The following is a 20,097-nucleotide window of genomic DNA, read 5'->3' as shown; positions in this document are numbered from 1 at the left end:
GGTATAGGTTTAAAACCAGCATGCAGTTGGGTGAGCCCACAGTTTTTTTATTTACTACAGCAGGAGAGGCAGCCAAAAACATGATCCATTTGTTGTCCTGTTTGCTGCATTTTTGGAAATAAAATCATGAGAATAACCTATTGGCTTTGTTTGCTCAGTTGAATCTTTTGTCTGCATAAACCAAATTCATAACTTGGTCTTCTTAGTAATTTTGATTCTTTTTAGGTCAAGTGGGATTTCAATGTTAAGCAATGACCATGAAAACTGGTCATAATTGACAATTTCCTGTGTCAGGATCACTGAATGGCAGTGTGTAAAACCAAATTCTACTCTGTTGACACAGAAACAATCTAGTAGATCCTTTCAGATACAAAACGTCAGGTATTGTATGGGGCCTATGATTATTTTTGGGTAAATGTATGAGCCTACAAATAATGTTTTAGTACAAATAGCCACTAAATATCTCAATGATATGAAACGAAAAAAGAAAAAAAAACATTTTCGAACAAATACTAATATTAAATATATCAGTGATAAGTAAAGAAGGGAAAACAAAACAGAAGAGAGAAGGCGCTCTAAAACGGCGATCTTCTTCCTGACCACAGGTGGCGCTGTGGAAAGGCCACATAGCTATTTTTCGTGGCGCTGTTTCTGTCCATTAGTTCTTCCGGTGTACGTCACAGTGGCAATGCAAGTGTTTTTGCGACAATTTTATAAATAATTTAGTGAAATACAGAACAATTTGACGGATCTCTGGACCGTCTGTTTAGGTTCAGCGGGTTCGCTGTAACTGAAGTCAAACATGGATATCCCCACTCCCCCTGAAGGTGAGCAGCGCGGTGTAGCGATGTATGATTTTCATTGAACGTTACCTAGCACCCATGCTACCAGGAGCTAATGCTATACAACACATCCAAGCTTAACTCTGCATGTAGCATTCCGGCTAACGCTAGAAACGTCAGTGGTTAAATGTGTATCTAACAGGTCTTTCTGTATACCTTTGCACTTAATCTATATGAACAATAACATGTGACTACTATTGCAGCAGCTAGCTAACTGGTTATTGTTTCGACGTTTTATTTTGCAAATTAGCAAACTTTGACGGCTAAAGTTATTTTTCTATTTTATTCTCTCCCCCCTTTGTTTTCAAATTTGCTGCGAACATCAAATTCTCGATGAGAAGTGAAGGCAGCGTTAGTCACGCAGCTAACATAGAAATGGGTCATTTTTACTTTTTGATATATGTTCATCACGTATCCTACAGTTAATGTTGTGTGTTAACACAGTGTACTCCAGTGCAGGCAGTGGAGAATTAAGAGCATAAAATCAAATACATGTCACTTGTTAAATCATTCATTTCATTTTCACAGTGATTGGTAGAATAGGTTTTAGGTCCTGGTTTGTGCCTCTTCAGTTTTTCTGAGAGGTAAATACCCAGAAAGCCATTGTACTGCACTTACTGTTTTGATGGTATTTCCTCAAAGACGCTTCAAACCATGTGGATGATCTGCTCCACAGTAAAACAAACTCAACCACTTTTCAAAGCTAAGATGGTGTTTACTAATGCAAACATAGATGGTAGCCTGAAGCAACACATTTCCTTGTTAAGTTTGAAAATGAATCAAAATTAAAATCTTTTTTGTCAGTTATATTTTTATATATTGTTGTTGCTTCATATTATTCCAGATTTACATACTAAATTAAATTTTTAAGAATTATTCTTTTATATTTACCTTGTAGGAAACAGTTCATATTCTTATATCTTGCAGTGGACAGGATACTTTTTTCATTCAGATTGGTACATAAGTCAAAACAGGGTTAAATGTTGTGAAACAATGTCCTCTCTTTTTAGATCACTAAATATATATCATTCAGCTTAGTTCTGTCATAATGTATTGTAATAAATGTTCTAAAAGTGTCTAAAAGCAAAGATCACTGTAACTTCTTTCCGCTCTTTGTTATTTGTTTTTCATTATCGTCATCAGCTCTCAGCTCTGACTTTATATTTTCCTCCTCTTCTCCTCCCTGGTTCAGATCAAGAGCTGAGGAATGTGATCGACAAGCTGGCCCAGTTTGTCGCTCGGAATGGGCCGGAGTTTGAGAAGATGACGATGGAGAAACAGAAGGACAACCCTAAGTTCTCCTTCTTGTTTGGGGGAGAATACTTCAGCTACTACAAGTGCAAGCTTGCAATGGAGCAACAGCAGCGTATGTAGTAAAAAGGACAGTCCACCATAAAAAATAGAATTTGCACACAGATATTTGAATGATGGTGGAATGTTCATCTCATTTGATATTTAAGATCAGTAGGACTAGGGGTTAAATGGTGATTTGTCAGTTGAGTCTAAACAGAGAGCGAGACAGACTAGCAGACACACACATATCAACCACACTCAATTAGGAGAGAAGCCCCACCCAGCAAATCATCACACAAAGCAATGGTATTTTAATTTCTTTGTTGCAGAAGAAATATCCTGCTTATCTAGGACCACATAAAAAGAACTAAGTCATAAATTCAAGTTTTTATAATGATTAAAGGGACAGACTCGCTTTGACTGTTGCAGAGAAATGCGAACATCTGGACTACTGCTTAGTTGGACAGAGTCGGGCATACTGGGACAAATTCCTGTGAGCCACGTAAGGTGGATCACCTATATGCAGGTTATTCAGGGTGCGCTGGAGAGCGTGCTGCATGTGTGTTCTGTGAATCGGGCTCACTGACCAATCACAACCAAGTCCTGAATTGAAGTTGGACTTCACTGTGTTTGGAACTAGACGTGACAGATCATAGGACTGAGTGTGGAACCTTAATATGTTTTGAGAACAGATTAAAAGCATTAACTGTACCTACAGTTGGCCTCCAATACCAGCTAGTATTTCTTAATTTTGTTAACACATCCTTTGATTAGATTTTTCATTATTCAAATTCTTATTTGTGATAGGCAATATCACATGAACAAAAAAGTATAAACACATCTATGAACAAGGTTATAAACCGAAACAAAAGTGGACATTTCACATGGCTCATCATGACTGAATCCAAATGGAAAGGTATTTTCTGCCAACACTAGAAGCTGTGAAAAGATACTGTAATCAGCATCTCCATCACCTACTGTTGTTTTATTATCAGCTACTAGATATTACTCACCTGCCACCTCATATACCACTTGCACTCTATTTCAGTGGGGGTTCCTGCCTCACTGATAGATAGGTTTAACAAACAGGTTTGTAAAAAATGAACACGCAGGACCGTTTAATGGAAATAATGGATTTCAGTTTGGTTTTTGAATCAATCTGAGTAATAAGTTTAGACTTTTTTCTTAAATCCAGCAGCTACTTTCTTAAATACAGTGTTTTCATAACTGATAGCAAATTAGACCCAAGTTATAATGAACTGTAATTTTTCTTCGGCATTTGATTTATACTTTATTTGGTCATTAGTTTCCTCTATCCCTCTATCTGCACTGGATGAGATGTGTGTCTGTATGCACTTGTCATGATAGACGGAAGCAGACCAGAGCTGATTGTATTCTTCAGTGCTTAAGAGGATTTACTTTAAGAGAGAAGATGTAGTGTTTGCTGAAAGGGCAAAAGCAGAAAATATCACTTGAATTAAAAACTCAAGAAGTCTGTGCAACATCTGCATTGTAATGCACCGCTGTTAGCTCAAGCATGTGTTCAGCCAGTGAATAATGCCAGAGAAATACTGTGTGGACACGGTCATTCTACACAGTCACTCTACAGCTTTTATTTAAAATAATGTCTCAAATGTTTAACTAAATATGTAAATTAATATTACAGTTAAATAATTTGAATAGCATGTAAAAAGAAAAACGTATTTTCTCTGTTGGTCATCTGTCACAGATTTATACGTCAGATGACCTGAGCCAGTGAAAAACCACTGAAAGTTGTAATAATGGGATGAGATTAGAGAGAGATGTGATGAGACTTAAATGTTATTAGAAGCTGGAAATGTTGTTAATCACAGGATGTAATAGTAGTAAATTAAGGTTAATTTTAAATTTTGATTAATTTTTTTTTACCATAAATCTGCTACAGTGGTTGCCACTTGTCCATCATGCGTTTAATTATAACGTTTGTAATTGTACTGTAAACCTTCAGATCGTAGCTGTACTGCAGATAGTAGTTTACTGCTGTTGTTCTGGTGGCTGTAAGAGGGAAACTTCCTGGTGATGACCCAGGAAAGATTTGAATTTACAGGTGAAGACCATGACTAGGGTGTAAGTGGCCTTCAACTTTAAGGCTCAGGCTGGGTCATGATGATGATGTAATGGTGAATTCTCTGTAGAATGTGAAGACACCTTTCTGATGCTGGATTCTGGGGGTCCATGTCCAACCTTTTCTGTAATATTCTGCACCCATTCACAGCCATGTCGCACTGTGTTTGGTCACCTGTATGGGAGTGAGAAAGGAGCCAAGGATCGAACTTCTCTTGTTCTTTTTGATTTAAACTTGCTCCACAACTATTTGTGGTGCTCTCGAATAGAACTGAATGACCTCCTAGGAAGACTGTCTGAAAATGTGCAACTTAAAAAAAAAAAAAAAATCCAGTCCCAATATTGTGCCTCTATATAGCCGGCCATTCACTCCGTGTCCTTTTGTATCACAAATAAACACTTTATATGTGTGATGTGGTCCGACAGCACGTCTGACAAACTAGTTCTGACAGACCATAAATCTGCCCTTATGTTAAAGACACAACGTGCAACAATTGGCCAACTGTTGAAGTCATACTCCAAATAGATAGTCAAGTCAACTTTATTTCTATAGCACATTTAAACACAGCTTGAGCTGTACAAAAAGCAATTAAAATAAATTAGTGCAACAACATATACAATACATAAGAGACATATAAGTATAATGACTTCCCCTGTGCCATAGTTGGACTGGACTGTTCCCGGACTGGGCTCACTAGTCACTCTCACATTGAGCTACTCAGCAGAGGGCAATTGTTGACATGTTGTCAAACCTGCATGTATTAGGGGATAATGTTTTCCGCACAGGTTAACCTTGTGATCTGATTATGTAACTGCAAGGTTGTTCTGTTTGGTTATTGTTAGACTGACACAGTCTGTCCAGTCAGAGAGACGGGGAGATGTGGTGGTGACAGGAGTAGAGGTCGAGGAACGTGAGGGAGAGAGAGAGAGCAGCAGCATCAATAACTGAGAGGATGGCTGCAACACAGGTTTATAGCTGCTCACAGTTACTACTTCTTCATCCTCTCATGTAGGACTGAGGGCAGACTGGACACTGTGGTGACTCACAGCCTGTGGCTAGCTGGTTAGCATTCTAACTTCAACACAAAACACAGACGTCTTTGACACAATGTCAGAACTGTTACTTCTTTATATCCTGTTGATAATCTGAGTTAATTGTTTAAGGTTTTAAACTAAAATGCTCACATATTGCCCCTTTAACCTAAATCAATGTGAAAATGAAAATGTACATACTGTCTCTGTCGGTATGTAAAAGCTGTAAAAGAGAGTTTTGTACAGCATCTCTACAACCTGCTGCTCTTGATTATTATCTGACAGAGATTCAGTTTCAAACCTGCCTCCTCATGTGCTTGCAGCCCTACATTTAACCTCCTAGGACCTGGCGTCCACATATGTGGACCTCACATTTTGGGTTCTCTAGACCACAATACTAACTTTTTCTCAACAAGGGCCTGGTGACCACATATGAGGATATTATACTGCCACTCAGTAATCGAAATTTAAAACTAATGTCCTCATATGTGGACATCATTTTTCTCAGGTCCCAATCAGCCTAAATAGCAAAGAGAAATTAAAAATGCACGCCATGCAAGAGTTCGGGTCTTAGGAGGTGAAGCGACATGCCAGCAAGGCCAAATGGGAAAGAAATAGCCATCACACTAGTCCTCGTACTTTATAAACTCAGACATCCTAAATATCATAAAAAGAGCAAACTCTGAGGAAAACAAAAAATGCTGCCTGGCCACAAAGAGACATAAATACACAATTACAAATATTAAGAAGATTTTGGAAGATGGTAAAGGGAAGGTGGGAAAAAAGTAAATTACTGTACTTGACATTTTAATTTACTAAAGACTAATGACTCATCAGTCTGTTAGTGCCACTTGTTGCTTAAGTAGAGGTAGTCGGAGCTTCTTACAGCACCCACAGTCAGGTTTTGGTTACTGAATGACAGTCAGCTGATCAACAGCCTGGTAATAAAAGCACAGTGTTGTGCAGGTTTGCATGGAGTTCTTGTGTCAGTTGTGTAATTCCACTAAAATGCATTAAAGTTTGCTTTTCTCCACTTAGATCCCTCTACCCACGATGGGGAGGAGTATAAATCTGAAGGTATTTATTTGGAACCAGATTTGTCAGATTCAAAATACCAGTTGGAAAGTCACATTTTGTTTTTGCACATTTTGCTTGAAAGCTTTTTGGTTTGTTTTCAGTTGCATTTTTCATGTTGGTATGTTGTTGTTTTTGAGTTTGTGCTGTACTGTTGTTTTACTGAAGATATCTCAAGCATATCCTCCTGATGGTGCTTAATCCTCCGTCTGAAGCTGTCAGGTCTGATCAGACAAACGGAGAGAGGAGCCTGTTGATGTGTCTTTGAGCAAGGCCTTGTGGTCTAAGTTGTTGAATGCTTCTGCTCATGATTCGGGACGGCTGTATTTTAAGGGCTGCATGACACCAATATCAGCATCATTATATCTAGAACAATAATGTCCTGATCAAGGTTTCACCCCGCAGTCTCAGGCCTAGTTTCACGATAGACTGGAAGCAGTGGGTGATCATGTCTTTGTAGGTGTGTTCTCCTGTTTATGCGGCACATGCTGCTGGGCTGGTGCGTCCATCCTGATTTGGATGTGGTGTGAATATTGTGCTATCTGGAGAGCCCCTGGTATAAATGCACAGTTATAATATTATACTGAACTTACTGTTGAGTAGCTTCAGCAGAATGTATGTTACTGTTTGATAAATTTAGACTATGGTAAATGTGGACCAAATTCATGTGTAGTTTGATTATAGATCAGGTCTAGGTTCTATATTTATAGTGTGAAAGTATCAAAGCTTCAGTCCACAGAGAAACACACACAGCCTGTATTCAGAAACTGAGCCTTAAAACCAGCCATAAGGACTTCTGGAACTTTGTGATGTCACAACAAACCTGGACCAACCATGAGTGTTTACGTGAAATCTGCTATATTTCTTATTTAATCAATCATTTGAACAGTCAGCCAATGAGAAGAGAGGCTCAGAGCCTCCTCTCTTCTGATTGGCTGACTGACCTGTTGTTACTAGAGCTCCAAAGAGAAGCCTGAGAGAGGAGATGTAAAACTACACTGAGATGGTTTTTGGTTCTTAAAACCACAAATATATCGTTTTAAGGCTCAACATTTAATAAAATACAGGAGAAGAAGAAAAGATGGAGCTTTGACAGTGAGTGACAGGTTTTATTATCAGTGATTCCCTCATCAGATTAATGTTTATCCACTTGGGATGTCCCTATTTAAAGTATATATGTTATTATAGTAAATCATTTTTTGATAGTTTTGACACTTGTATTGGTTGTAAAATATTTGCTGTTATATGTAATATGGACAAGTGACTTCATTTGATGGGGCAGCCTGGCTGTAGCTGAGTAACCTGATGTTTCTGATGTGCTCTTCAAACCTTTGTTCTTCTGAGTCTTGATATTTGGAGACGCCATCATGATCCCTTTCAGCAGTAGCTGTTTCTGCTGGAGTCTCAGGGTTTGGGATCATGATAGTGGTGATGTCCATGCTGGTTGCATATCTTTAAAAATTGAGTTCACTCTTTTGCTTTGTTTCTGGAGTGTTTCATCTGCTTGCTGTATGAAAACTGTCACATCTTATCTGACCTTTAAAGGTCACTTTGAAATAGTTCAGTGTAAACAAACAACACAGCATCTGGCTTGTATATGGTGATGGAATAAGCTTTCTCTGGGACACTGCATTAGGCCTGGAGTCAAAGCTTTACTTTCGACTTTTAATGTCCATATTTACTGCTGCTGTTTCTGCAGATATGTACAACCCGGGCGCCAAAGATGTGGTTGATATCCCTCCTCCACCGATACCGATGATCGCTCCACCTCCCATTCCTCCGCCTGCTACACCCTCCATCGATGAGCTCATCCAGCAGAGCCAATGGAACCTGCAGCAGCAGGAGCAGCATCTTCATACACTCAGACAGGTCCCGAATAACAGTTATTTATCCCATGTTTATTTTTTATTTTTTATGTTTTGCTAATAAAAACCAATGCTATTTCTTTGACTTCCCTAAAGTTGAGAGTAGTGAGCCAGATAAGCTGTCAGATACTGTTGCAGGGACAAAACTAATTCTTTCGGTGAGGTAATATTTATGGATGGATAAATGTAACAGGGTTCAGTCTGCTGCTGAATATACAGTTTACAACCCCCCCCGTTAAATCTCTTTTTCAACATTTCAACAGTTACAGTCTCTGCGTTGTGTAGAAGATGATGTTTAAGTAACAGCTGGCAGGTGACTGGCTGACTCCAATGAAGAGTCACACACAGCTCCAATGTCTTTTATTTTATTACTGCTTAAGAGCACTTCAGGATCTGGGGGATACAATCTGGGGGTCTCGATAAAACTATTCAGTCTAAAAGAAAACCATCAACAAAGGAAACTTTACTGTAAATAAATATGCCCAACGGTCTAACTCTAATCAGGATCAAATATCCATTACAAATTATATAAAGACACAATTGATAAAGATGAATTAATACACATAGATAATCATTCTCTTAGTCAATATATTTACTATCTCTATCAGAAGGATATACATGAATATATTAATGTTTGCAGATCGAGTCACACCTGCACCTAGGGATACAAGCCCAGTCTGACTAGTTCCCTCGGTAATGGACTTTATATTTATATATACAGTATATATGTGTATATATATATATATATATATATATATTGTATTGTTACTTTGGTAACCTAGCACTAAATATGAAATACAAAATAACATATAAAAATATAAAAATGAAAATATAGCTACACTTTACAATGAACAAAAATAAAATTAGAGACAAAATTTAAATGCTCAAATGATGTATTTAATATCTGTATTTAATAATAACACGCTAGAGACACATGTTTTCCTAAACCCACCTGAAATATGTGTTTAGGAAAACATGACTGCTGTGGATCAGCGTTTGATCAAAGACCCAAAACCTGGTCAGAAGTTTTTTACATGCAGAGGATGTACAGTGCAGAAGATATTCATAACCTTCACTTTTTTTTTTACATTTGTTATGTCGTAGCCTTTTCATTATGAGTTACTGAGTGTAGATTGATGAGGGACAAAATAATTTTTTTTTACATTATTTTATCATAGAACTGCAACATGACAAAAAAGTGACGGAGTCTGAAATCTTTCTGAATGCTCTGTAAATACCTGTGAATATGTAATTAAGTCGTAATGTAGCTGTTCTACACTGTTAGTCTCTTGTAGTTATCCCTGGTGTGTTGGCCCTTCACTTCCTGGTTTTCCCTGATGAGAACTAGCATTGGTCTGGTATCTTTAACTGTTTTGTCTCCTTCACTCGGGGGAACATCATGAGGACAGTTGCAGGCTGAAGAAGAACGGTTGGTAACATTTCCTGATGCTTTTCTTTCTGCCTTATCCATGTAGGAGCAAGTGAGTGCAGCCATAACTCTGGCTATGGAGCAGCAGACCCAGAAGCTGCTGCTGGAAACTCAGTTGGACGTAACAGAGTTTGACAACCTGTTGCAGCCCATCATCGACACCTGCACCAAAGACGCTATCTCTGTAAGCCGATCTCATAATGGAGAGTTTTTTCTAAGTCATGCTAACTTACGTACATCCCTGAAAAAACTGGTGTTTGTGTTTCTCTCAGGCTGGTAAGAACTGGATGTTCAACAATGCCAAGACTCCACCACACTGTGAACTGATGACATCACATCTTCGCAACCGCATCACTGCTGATGGAGCACATTTTGAACTCCGCCTACATCTCATCTATTTAACCAATGACGTTCTCCATCACTGGTACACAAACATGAATGCATACATGAAAACATGTGGATCACTTTGCTTGTACACTTTGCTCACCATAATAATAATGTAATTATCCTGCGAGGCAGTGTTAATAAGCCCTGATTACAGCTACGTTAATGCAAGAAAAATACCTACCTACCTGCAAGAACCTATAAGGTATAGAAACCACTCACTGTGTGGACACTAGTATCAACCATTGCACAAGCTGAGGTTTTGGGTATTAGTGCATTATGAGTTTAACATGTAAACATTTACTAAATGGCTCTATTAATAACAATATGTCAGTGTGTAATAGAGCAGTCTATTGTGAAAAAATGAAACCACAACAATTTCGATAATCGACTATTTTTAAATTCAGATATGAAGCAAGAATGATGAAAAGTCTCTTGTTGCAGCTTGTTCAATCAGCAGAGTTGCTGCTTTTCTCTGTTTTATATCATTGTGAACTGAAGATCTTTGGGTTTTGGATTGACAGTTGAAGATGTCAGCTCGGGCACTGGGAAACTGCGTCATCATTTTGTATTATTACTTCACATTTTATAGACCAAATGATCAATTGATTAATTGAAAACATAACTGAGAACTAACATTTGTTGCAGCCTTGGTCTGATTATGAAACAACTTAAAAGATGTGGGAGGATTTACTGAGAAACTGAATGTGCTTGAATGTGTACTTGCAGCCAGCGGAAGCAGCAGAAGGATTTGTTGGCAGCTCTGCAGAAAGTTGTGGTTCCCATCTACTGCACCAGCTTCCTGGCTGTGGAGGAAGAGAAGCAGCAGAAGATCACAAGGGTAAACACCTGCTGATTTTTAAAAGCTGTACCTGGATCAAATCAGTGTGGTTTGGAAACAGGATTATGTGTCAGTTTTGAGCATCTTTAACTCTAGTCAGGAGTGTTTTAGTTCTGTTAGTAAAATAAACATCAAAGGACACTAAAACTTTCCCCTTTTAATTGTATTTTAATATGACAGTGTCAATTCTGCAGTTTAATACCACTCTAATATTTATACAAATATTCCATCTTCTTCCTCCTTCCCAGTTGTTGCAGCTCTGGGAGAAGAATGGCTACTTTGATGATGAGACCATTCAGCAGCTCCAGAATCCAGCATTGGGTCTTGGCCAGTACCAGGTGAGTGGAATGAGACTCATGGCTCCATTTCCTGCTGGTGTGAAGGTCTCTGCGCCGGCGGCAGCCAGGGTCAGGTTGCTCGTCCAACATTCACCTGGACTGAAAGATGAACTGATTAGAATTTGGTGGTCAAATGTCAAGGTCACTCTGACCTCACAAATCAGGGCTTTTGGCCATAACTAATGAATTAATACATTACATGTGACATAATTTAACACAAATGTCTAATAGGATAAAATGATGAAGTGGTGACATTATAAATCAAAGGTCAACTTCACTGTGACATCATAATATCCTGCAAAATCACCTCTGGACGTTAATTAGTGCTGTAACTCAGGAAGGAGAGACTGTGAGCATATTTCCGGTAACTTGACTGGTTGTTGGAGGAAACATCCACGAGGTGGTGATTCTAGTTGTACAATCATCCTCAGACACTAGTATATTTTTTGTGTGTGTCATGGTAATTTCCAAACAAAGTGTTTGTGTCGAGATATGTCCAACAAAACTATTAGTTCTCCTCACAGATGGCACAGCAGCATCATCTTCATTAACTATATATATCTTCTGATACGATGACAAGATCAGGATCTAATGATAAGGCTCTGTGATTTTCTAAACATTAGACTGGAAAGCTGTTACTCACAGATTCCAAGTTTAACTGTAAATCATCTGGAGTAACGGAGCTGTGCTCTGCAGAGTCCACATATTTTCTACAGGACCATTACAGTGAGTTTTCAGTTTTTCCACCTGAAGTCACATTCTTCTGTGCGTCGAGGTGAATCCATATAATCGGGAACACCACTAAATTATCCATCCTATGTGTTGTGAACATGGTTGTGAAAACATTTTTAAAGAAGCTCATACATGTGAGGTGCCTCGGCCTCATACTGGAGGAGGTCAACAGGTAGCAATCTGTTATCTTCAATTACCTTAAATCAGTTTTCAACCCAATTTGACCCATTCCCTACCTGACCCATGAATGATCCAAATCAACCAAAACGCACTGAGTGGAGATGGTCATGGCAGAGATACCCTCCAGTTATTCATTGGATCATGTTTATTTCTGTTTCCTTCTCCTCTGAACCAGTTCCACTGCAGAAGATCAAATTCACAGCTTCAGAATCCTGCACACATTAAACACAGCAGCCGTGGTGTCATTACCTTCATTAATTATATAAATCTTCTGATGAGATAGGCATTTATTGATAACAGACCCTGTACTTTTTTCTAAACATAAACCCCATTTTGTCTTTGTTTGCCTAAAAATATGCAGAGGAGAAAAACTGTAACAACCCGTGCCAATACTCAAGCTGCAGCAGCACCCAGAATATGCTGTAGTGACAGCATATTCAGGGTGATGCATGTGATCAATATTTTTCAGTTTGCGGTTCGGTTCTTCATGGAGAAACTGTTTTCTCTCTTTCAGAGGCCTCAGCTTCTCTCGGATTGTGGTCTTCTAATAATAATATCCAGTTTCTCTTTTCATGCTGGTTTGCACCACTACCTGTGTTGCAAAAATGTGGTCACACCCATTTATGTGTTCACTTGAAGACTTTGCTTGTGTTTACCCTGTATATCAGGAAAAGATTTTCATTCAGTGACAATACTGTGACACACCCTTGTCCTCTCTCTCTCTCTCAGGCCTCTCTGATAACAGAGTATGCTGCGGTGGTGCAGCCGATCCAGCTGGCCTTCCAGCAGCAGATCCAGGCTTTGAAGACCCAGCATGAAGAGTTTGTTTCCAGCCTGAAGCAGCAACAGCAGCAGCAGCAACAGCAGCAGCAACAGCAGCAGCAGCAACAACCACAGCCTGCGCCTGTAGCACAGCTAGCTACCCCCACTGAGCCGGAGAAGGCCCCACCCATGACCACACAAGCTGGTGAGAAGACACACACTTAACGCAACTGAACGCACAGCCTGATACATGGAATCAGAGTTATTGTTTACATGACAACAAAGCCAAAAATGTTAAGGATTTGTACATTAATTAACAATAAACTCATACTCTTCTTAAAATTAAAAAACCACAAAACAGTTTAATACTACATTAGTTTATTCTTACTTTAAAGTGTTGTGTATATGATTATATGTGTGACCTGCTCTGTATTGGGCAAGTACATGAATGTTTGTGCTCTAATGTGTTGGTGTGCGGTCTGCAGGGGATGTGAAGCCTGCCTTGTCCGGTCCTCCTCCAGGAGAGTTTGATGGAGCTTCCTCCAGAGCACAGGACCCCAGCAACCCCAGTGGACCCTCAGATATCCCCTCCAACAAGCCTGGGTGGTATGACCCCCAGCACATGGGCCCCTGGAACCCCAACCAGCCGGTAAAGACCTGTGACCTGCGGGCGGGCGGGCGACCAGTTTTCTTGTTTTGCTTTTATTTTTATTTCGTCTTTTCTTATACTGGAGTTAGCATGCTAACCAGCTAGCCCTGCCTAGTTCAACAATGAGAATAGAGAGAATAACAACACTCAGTTCTATGTTCCACCTGACAGCAGTGCCACAAGGCTGCAATGTACATTTTTCCAAAGATGGAGAAGAACTGAGAGACAGAATCAGTTAGGTGACCAACCTCCACCACAAGGCAACACACAGGAGAACAGTTTGGATTGAGCTTTCCTGCCTCTCCATTATGGTGGGACTAGTTGTCACTGATTTGCAGGTTATAGTGAATGAGAGTCCTCATAAACCTGAGGGGGGCTTTTGAAAGTGTAATGTAGTTTCCGAGTGTCTGTAGTAGAGCTTCACAGAAGGCTCCACCCCCAGGGGTAGGTTCAGTCCTGCCTTCTTCAGGGGACTCCTGACCGAGTCCATGCTCATCCCCTTTCTGACTTTTTTCCCTCCCCAGCCTCCTTTTGACCCGAACCAGCCCCCCCCTCCTTGTCCTCCTTGGAACAGCCATGAGGGGATGTGGAACGAGCAGAGGGACCCAGGGAACTGGAGCGGGGGTCCACCCAGAGAAGGAGGCCCTTGGAGCGGTCCAGGTGGGTCTGAACCAGGCCCTCCATCTTGGAACTCATATGACCAGCAGCCACCATGGGGGAACCAGCCTGACCAACCTCCCTGGGGCCAGAGGGAGCCCCCATTTCCTCCACGCATGCAGGCATGTGGTTGATGATTCCTGTGGTTTCACTTCCTTTGCTTTGTTTTCTTAGCTGTTTTATTGTATTGCATTCTTTTCATTTATTCTATATTTCTTTGTATTGTCCAACTTGAATTTTTACAGAGACCTCCCCATTTCAGAGGGCCCTTCCCTCCCCACCAGCAGCCCCCTCCTTTCAACCAGCCCCCTCCTCCACCACACAATTTCGGACGCTTCCCTCCACGCTTCATGCAGGATGATTTCCCTCCCAGACACCACTATGACAGGCCGCCGTACACCCCACACCGCTTTGACTATGCTCAGGGAGAATACCCTGGAGGTGAGTGCATGGGGATTGATTGATTGATTAATGGATTGATTGATCAAAAACCCGACTCAAATGCATCTAAAGCTGCCTGGTTTTGTGTTTTAACAATATCCACCTCTGTTTGTCAGACATGCCAGGTCCTCCCCCCCACCACCATCCCAATCAGAGGCTCCCTCCCCCAGGAATGGGGGCTGAACATCCTCCTTGGGGTGGAGGCCAGCACCCGGATTTTGGCCCACCCCCACACGGCTTCAACGGCCATTCGCCCCACATGCGTCATCGGCAGCATCCGGTCCAAGATGACCCAAGTCTGGTGCCAAACGTTCCCTACTTCGATCTGCCTGCTGGTCTCATGGCTCCTCTGGTCAAAGTGAGTCGCCTGCCTCTGATTTGAGGACAAGAGCATGAAAACGGATTCAGGATTTAGTTATCTAAATCTTTCAGCTGACAAAGTTACTGTCTTGCTAGAACACAGCATAATTGAACACAGCCAGAGGAGAAGAGAACAGTGTTACAGACTAATGCAGCGCTTCCACAGCACCTTACAGAATGGATCAGATCACTTTTTAAAACAAGTTGGAAACAGATTTAGTGAAGACTTTCAGTAACTAGTGCAGTCGCCAAGTGCAGATTCATAATCGCTCATTAGACTCGTTTACCCACATTGTCTCACCATTCTTTTTGTGCTGTCTATTCTTCAGCTCGAGGACTATGACTATAAACCCCTGGACCCCAAAGACATCAGACTGCCCCCTCCCATGCCACCTAGTGATCGACTGCTTGCTGCTGTTGAAGCATTCTACAGCCCCCCATCCCACGATCGGCCCAGGAACAGGTACACACACCTCCACTCCGTCTCAGAGAAATCAGACAGAACCAGAATTTAGTGACGTTAGTGGCTGCTGTCAGCTGACTGGAAGGAATGGATGAAGAAGAGATTTAAAAACTTTAAAACCAATTGGATGTTTCACTTCGCACGGCTGAATGCCAGCTGTAAGCAGCAGGCGGTTACACAACCAAAACTGTTAGTACATTAACGCCAATAGTGAGCTGGGATGTACTGTAAAAAGTATCTACAAATAAACTGTCTTCATTAGTCCTCGCAGGACTCTACACTCACTTTTTTCCCAGGGAGCTCGTATAGAACTTTACAGACACAGTCGAAATTTCTAAAATACAGTGTTTTTCCTTAATAAGCTGTCCTGCTCTGTGTAGTGCTGCAAGGTTTCTGATAGAAATGGCTGTAGGTTCATCTGGCTGTGGTTTGTTCCTCTTCCAGTGAAGGCTGGGAGCAGAATGGCCTGTACGAGTTCTTCAGGGCCAAGATGAGAGCCAGGAGGAAAAAGGGACAGGAGAAACGCAACAGGTGAGCTTCCTCTTCTCCAGAGGACTTCCTCATCCTTTGTGGGGAGGATGTCACTGTTGTGTATTAAAGGATGGAGACACCTGACCCACATGTACCTGTCAACCTCACCCCTCCCTGTATTGCTCTCTCTCCAGTGGTCGTGGAGGCAGTCGTTCCAGGAGTCACTCTCGCAGCAGAGGGAGGTCGTCATCTCGCTCCAGCTCTCGCTCCTCAAAGTCCTCCAGGTCACGGTCCCGCTCGTCCCGTTCCCGCTCCCGCAGCCGCTCCCGCTCCTACTCACGATCTAGGTCTGCACACACACATGGCACACACATCTGAGTGGTAGCTTTATGCTGATGTGTACACACGGTACTGTACAGAAGTGAGGATGCTTTCAAAAATAATGCCATGAATAACCATCATTTATCAGTTAATGTCATACAAAGTGCAGTTGACAAAAAAACCTGAATCAAATCAATATTTGCTCTGACGTGATTTTTCCATTGTACACATGGAGCTGAAGCTGTTGTGTTAATGAGCTGCTGCAGTGTGTCAGCTTCAGTGGCTTCCATGCTTCCAATCTCCAGCTTCCGTCTTGCTGTGTTTCACTGTCCAACACACTTGGCCTAACGTGCTTTAACCTGCCTCTCTTTAGGTCCAGGAGCAGATCCAGGTCATCTCGGAGTCGCTCTCGCTCCAGATCCAGATCCCGTTCACGTTCACCCACCAAGAGACGGCGTGGCCCCAAATCTCGTAGCTCCTCCCCTCCGTAAGTCCCCTTCACTGCACCAGGTGCTTTCATAAAACACTTTATTGTTAACAGTGGTATAGATGACCCCCCCCTCTCCTGCTATCTACAGCTCCTTACCAGTGCTGGGTGGTCCTCCCTCCAAACTGTCTACAGATACCAGACTAGGGGAGGAGAACAAGGGCCACCAGCTGCTCATGAAGATGGGTATGAGCTTTCTGTTTTCTCTTTGTTTCATCATTTAAGCTAAATCAAATTTTCCAGTAAGAATATTTAAGATGGTTTTAATGTGATGGTTTTCCATCCTGAATTGTTCTGACTGAATGAACCACATCCATCCTTTCTTGTCTGCTGCAGGCTGGAGTGGCTCAGGTGGTTTGGGGGCCAAAGAACAGGGCATCCAGGACCCCATCAAAGGAGGAGATATCAGGGATAAATGGGACCAGTACAAAGGTGTGGGTGTGTCGTTGGATGATCCTTATGAGAACTATCGCAGGAACAAGAGCTACAACTTTGTCGCCCGCATGAAGGCACGAGAGGAAGGTACGTACACAGACCTCTCCACACTGCTCACACTTAACGGCTAGTGATTTAATTTTTATGGAACAGTTAGTTGACCGTATGACTTAGATTACCATAATTCTTTAACTAAATCCAACTGTTCTTTCTTTTCTTGCTTCAGTGAATCGGGAACCTCAGGAGGCTCCTCCCACTGACTGATGTCATCAACCTCCTCATCTCCACCTCAACCAAGGATCTGAGTTTCAGAATGGTTTTTCAGATCTGTCAGATGTCCATTCAGGATTCTAGTCAGCAGCTTCAAACCCTTCCTCCCTCCACAGATACCAGTGACAATGCAAAGTACCACCACACCTGTGAAGCTTGTGAAGACGTGCACAACCTTTTTGCTTGGATGAGTGCCCCTTAGCAGACAGCATCAGAATAGCAGATGCATTTACACGAGTAACACAGCAGAACAGCCAGGATTTTTAATTCAGCAGTCTTTGCAAGGACACTGAAGTGTAGTAGTAGACTGAGACTTCCTCAACATTTAAGATATCTGCAGTAAAGAAATGGGACAAATTATGAGAAAAAATTGAGAAGAGAATAAAAATGAATGGACCCTCTTTAATTTATGCACAGGTCAACAGTTGAATGGGGGAGTATGTTAAATTATTTACAGTTTTCATTCTTTTCAAGTTGCTTAAACGATTAGTTCACCCAAATCAGAAAAAAAAATCTAATTTACCCCTCATGGTGTCTCCAATAAAACGCTTTCAGTTTTTTTTGCAGAGGATTTTAACAATAACTTCAATTTAAAAAAAACAATAAAAAAAACCCCAACTTTTTCTTATACTCACTTATCCAGATTTATCAGTGGAAGTCTGTTGTGTCTCTCTTGATGAAACTGCTCACTGGTGTCAGAGGTCTTATTCGTTGACGTCTCATAACTTCTGTAAATAAAACTGAGGATGTCTATATTATAGAGGTCACTAGGAATAAGTGGAAACATTTTTTGCCATTTGTGTGAACCAACTTTTGTAGGATAAGAAGGTATGCTGGCTCCTGTTGGTTTTTCACTGCTGATTATTGTGATACTTTTTCATGTAATAACTTCTTCTATAGAGAAATGTAAGTCTGTCATTTAGTTGTAGTATTAAAATAAATCCCTCAATACAAAAAGTCATAAATATGAATTTGGTTGTATTTTTCTCTACAAATACACAAATCCTAAATAAACACAACTGTGACACACAAATGTGCCTTTTCTGTGAATTTGAAATGTTCAGTGAACAGTTCTCACGACCTGCATCAGATTAGAGAATTCTGAATTTTGTTCCCCCATCATTAATATGTATTAGTTCAGTAACTTAGTTCAGCTCCACTGTGCTCCAGTATATGTGGTCTCTCCTTTTTTCTGCAATTTTCCTGAATTGAAAAAGTAAAAATGTGAATCTGCTTAAACAGGAAAATCATCAGCAGAAATCATAAAAATAAAAATACTTATGGTAAATCTACATTAAGAGACACAAAGTCAAAATTCTGCCTTACAGAAAGTAAATCCGGCTCATACTTGGGCCACATGCTTGTTTTCCTCTGAACCAATATAACACTGGTTCTACGGCCCGAATCTGGCCCAATCTGCCACTACTGGAGGGTAACAGCCGGAATAACCATCCAGACATATGTTGGGCCAGAAGTTTCATTTCATTTTTTGTGGATTTAAAAGTTTTGTCTCAATAGACTGCATTGGTATTTTCTAGTTTTTAAATTCTGTAGATGAAATACAAAGTTAGACCCGCTCTTTTAACTCCCCTTTATTCTGAAAACAGGAAGTTTTACAGTTGTCAGCGGAACACAGGTCGAGTTTACTTCCGGTTTCTTCTGTCCTCATTAACCCAGCGGGTCTGACAGGTGGATGCTGTCGGTACCGTTACATCTGCCTGCCGTTATAACCGGGTCGTGGTGGTTGAGCACAGGACGTCACCGCGGAGAACAACATGTCGGCCAGCGCGGTGTACGTGCTGGACCTGAAGGGGAAGGTAAGACTCCCGCCGTCCGCCTGGAGCACTGACTTAATGTAGCACGGAGAGAGGGTCAGGGGGTTTATACAGCGGGGAGGGGGGCGGACACAGTGACATGACTAACAGTCATTTTACCCTGTTGATAGGATGATAGAGCAGGTGCTGTCAGGCCAGTCAGAGCGCCCCCCCCCCCCCCCCCCCCCCCACACACACACACACACACACACACGCACAGTAGGATGCTCTCATGTGATGCATATTTCCTCTGCAGAAGAGAGTCACATTATTCTCAATTTTTTTTCTGCAATGGCTTAACATGCTCTTTTCTCTTGAAGCAGGTGTTAACTTGATGTCTGTCTGTTAGTCTGACACTCAGATCACCTCTGTTGTTATTCAACTGCCAGACCTGATGACACCAGTACCATCCAGAGTTCCCTGTTGGTACTGGTCTCTACAGGCTACAGCTGTCTTGGTGTTAGTGCTGCCATAAAGAGGAGGAAGGAATCCAGTGGATACAGATGTTTATTACCCTTAACACAATTAAACACACAGCACAACCAGAAATAGAAAACACATTCACAGAACACGTTACAAAACAGTAGAAATGAAAAGTCGGGCCATGTTTAGTGTCCTGTGTTGTTTGTAACTAATTTTTTCTGTCGTCTGTGCAGATTTTTTCTAAACGCTGCACATTTGTTGTCAGATCGATGAAGATGTTTTCTTCATTTGCTTGTGTTTTGTCTGATGTGTGTGTTGAGCTGTCAGGGAAGCTGTAATCAGGAGATGAGAGAAGATAAACTGATCCACAGGAGAGAAAACATCTGCAGAACAGAAAGCAGAGCAGACACTGAGAAGTAGAAAAAAGAAAA

At 41.2% G+C, this 20,097-nt stretch overlaps 2 protein-coding genes across 3 annotated transcripts in view; both read left to right on the top strand.

The window, feature by feature from the left end:
- The first annotated feature begins 675 nt into the window (after positions 1–675).
- Positions 676–18,462, top strand: cherp (calcium homeostasis endoplasmic reticulum protein). Of its 2 annotated transcripts, XM_023428941.2 has the most exons (20): positions 676–827; positions 2,035–2,208; positions 6,309–6,347; positions 8,044–8,213; positions 9,685–9,822; positions 9,911–10,062; positions 10,752–10,863; positions 11,112–11,201; positions 12,843–13,080; positions 13,361–13,524; positions 14,049–14,303; positions 14,427–14,622; positions 14,739–14,980; positions 15,312–15,445; positions 15,890–15,976; positions 16,111–16,263; positions 16,611–16,724; positions 16,816–16,910; positions 17,061–17,246; positions 17,386–18,462. In XM_023428941.2, the coding sequence occupies exons 1-20, from the start codon at positions 803–805 to the stop codon at positions 17,421–17,423; spliced, it is 2,802 nt and encodes a 933-aa protein (XP_023284709.1). In that variant the 5' UTR covers positions 676–802; the 3' UTR covers positions 17,424–18,462. The 2 variants fall into 2 exon arrangements, with proteins under 2 accessions (XP_023284709.1, XP_023284710.1); XM_023428942.2 differs by lacking the exon at positions 6,309–6,347.
- A 625-nt stretch (positions 18,463–19,087) lies between these two features.
- Positions 19,088–20,097, top strand: part of LOC111671621 (AP-1 complex subunit mu-1) — a 36,600-nt gene continuing 35,590 nt past the window's right edge. The window contains exon 1 of the mRNA XM_023428755.2: positions 19,088–19,246. Coding sequence (XP_023284523.1) covers positions 19,205–19,246 — 42 coding nt within the window. The 5' untranslated portion in view covers positions 19,088–19,204. The remainder of the gene's footprint in view (positions 19,247–20,097) is intronic.

Source organism: Seriola lalandi, unplaced genomic scaffold (genome assembly GCF_002814215.2).
Source record: "Seriola lalandi dorsalis isolate HSWRI2012SDOR001 ecotype SW California unplaced genomic scaffold, Sedor1 jcf7180002054885, whole genome shotgun sequence".
In the NCBI taxonomy this organism is placed as follows: Eukaryota; Metazoa; Chordata; class Actinopteri; order Carangiformes; family Carangidae; genus Seriola; species Seriola lalandi.
This window is presented reverse-complemented; position numbering and strand designations above follow the sequence as displayed.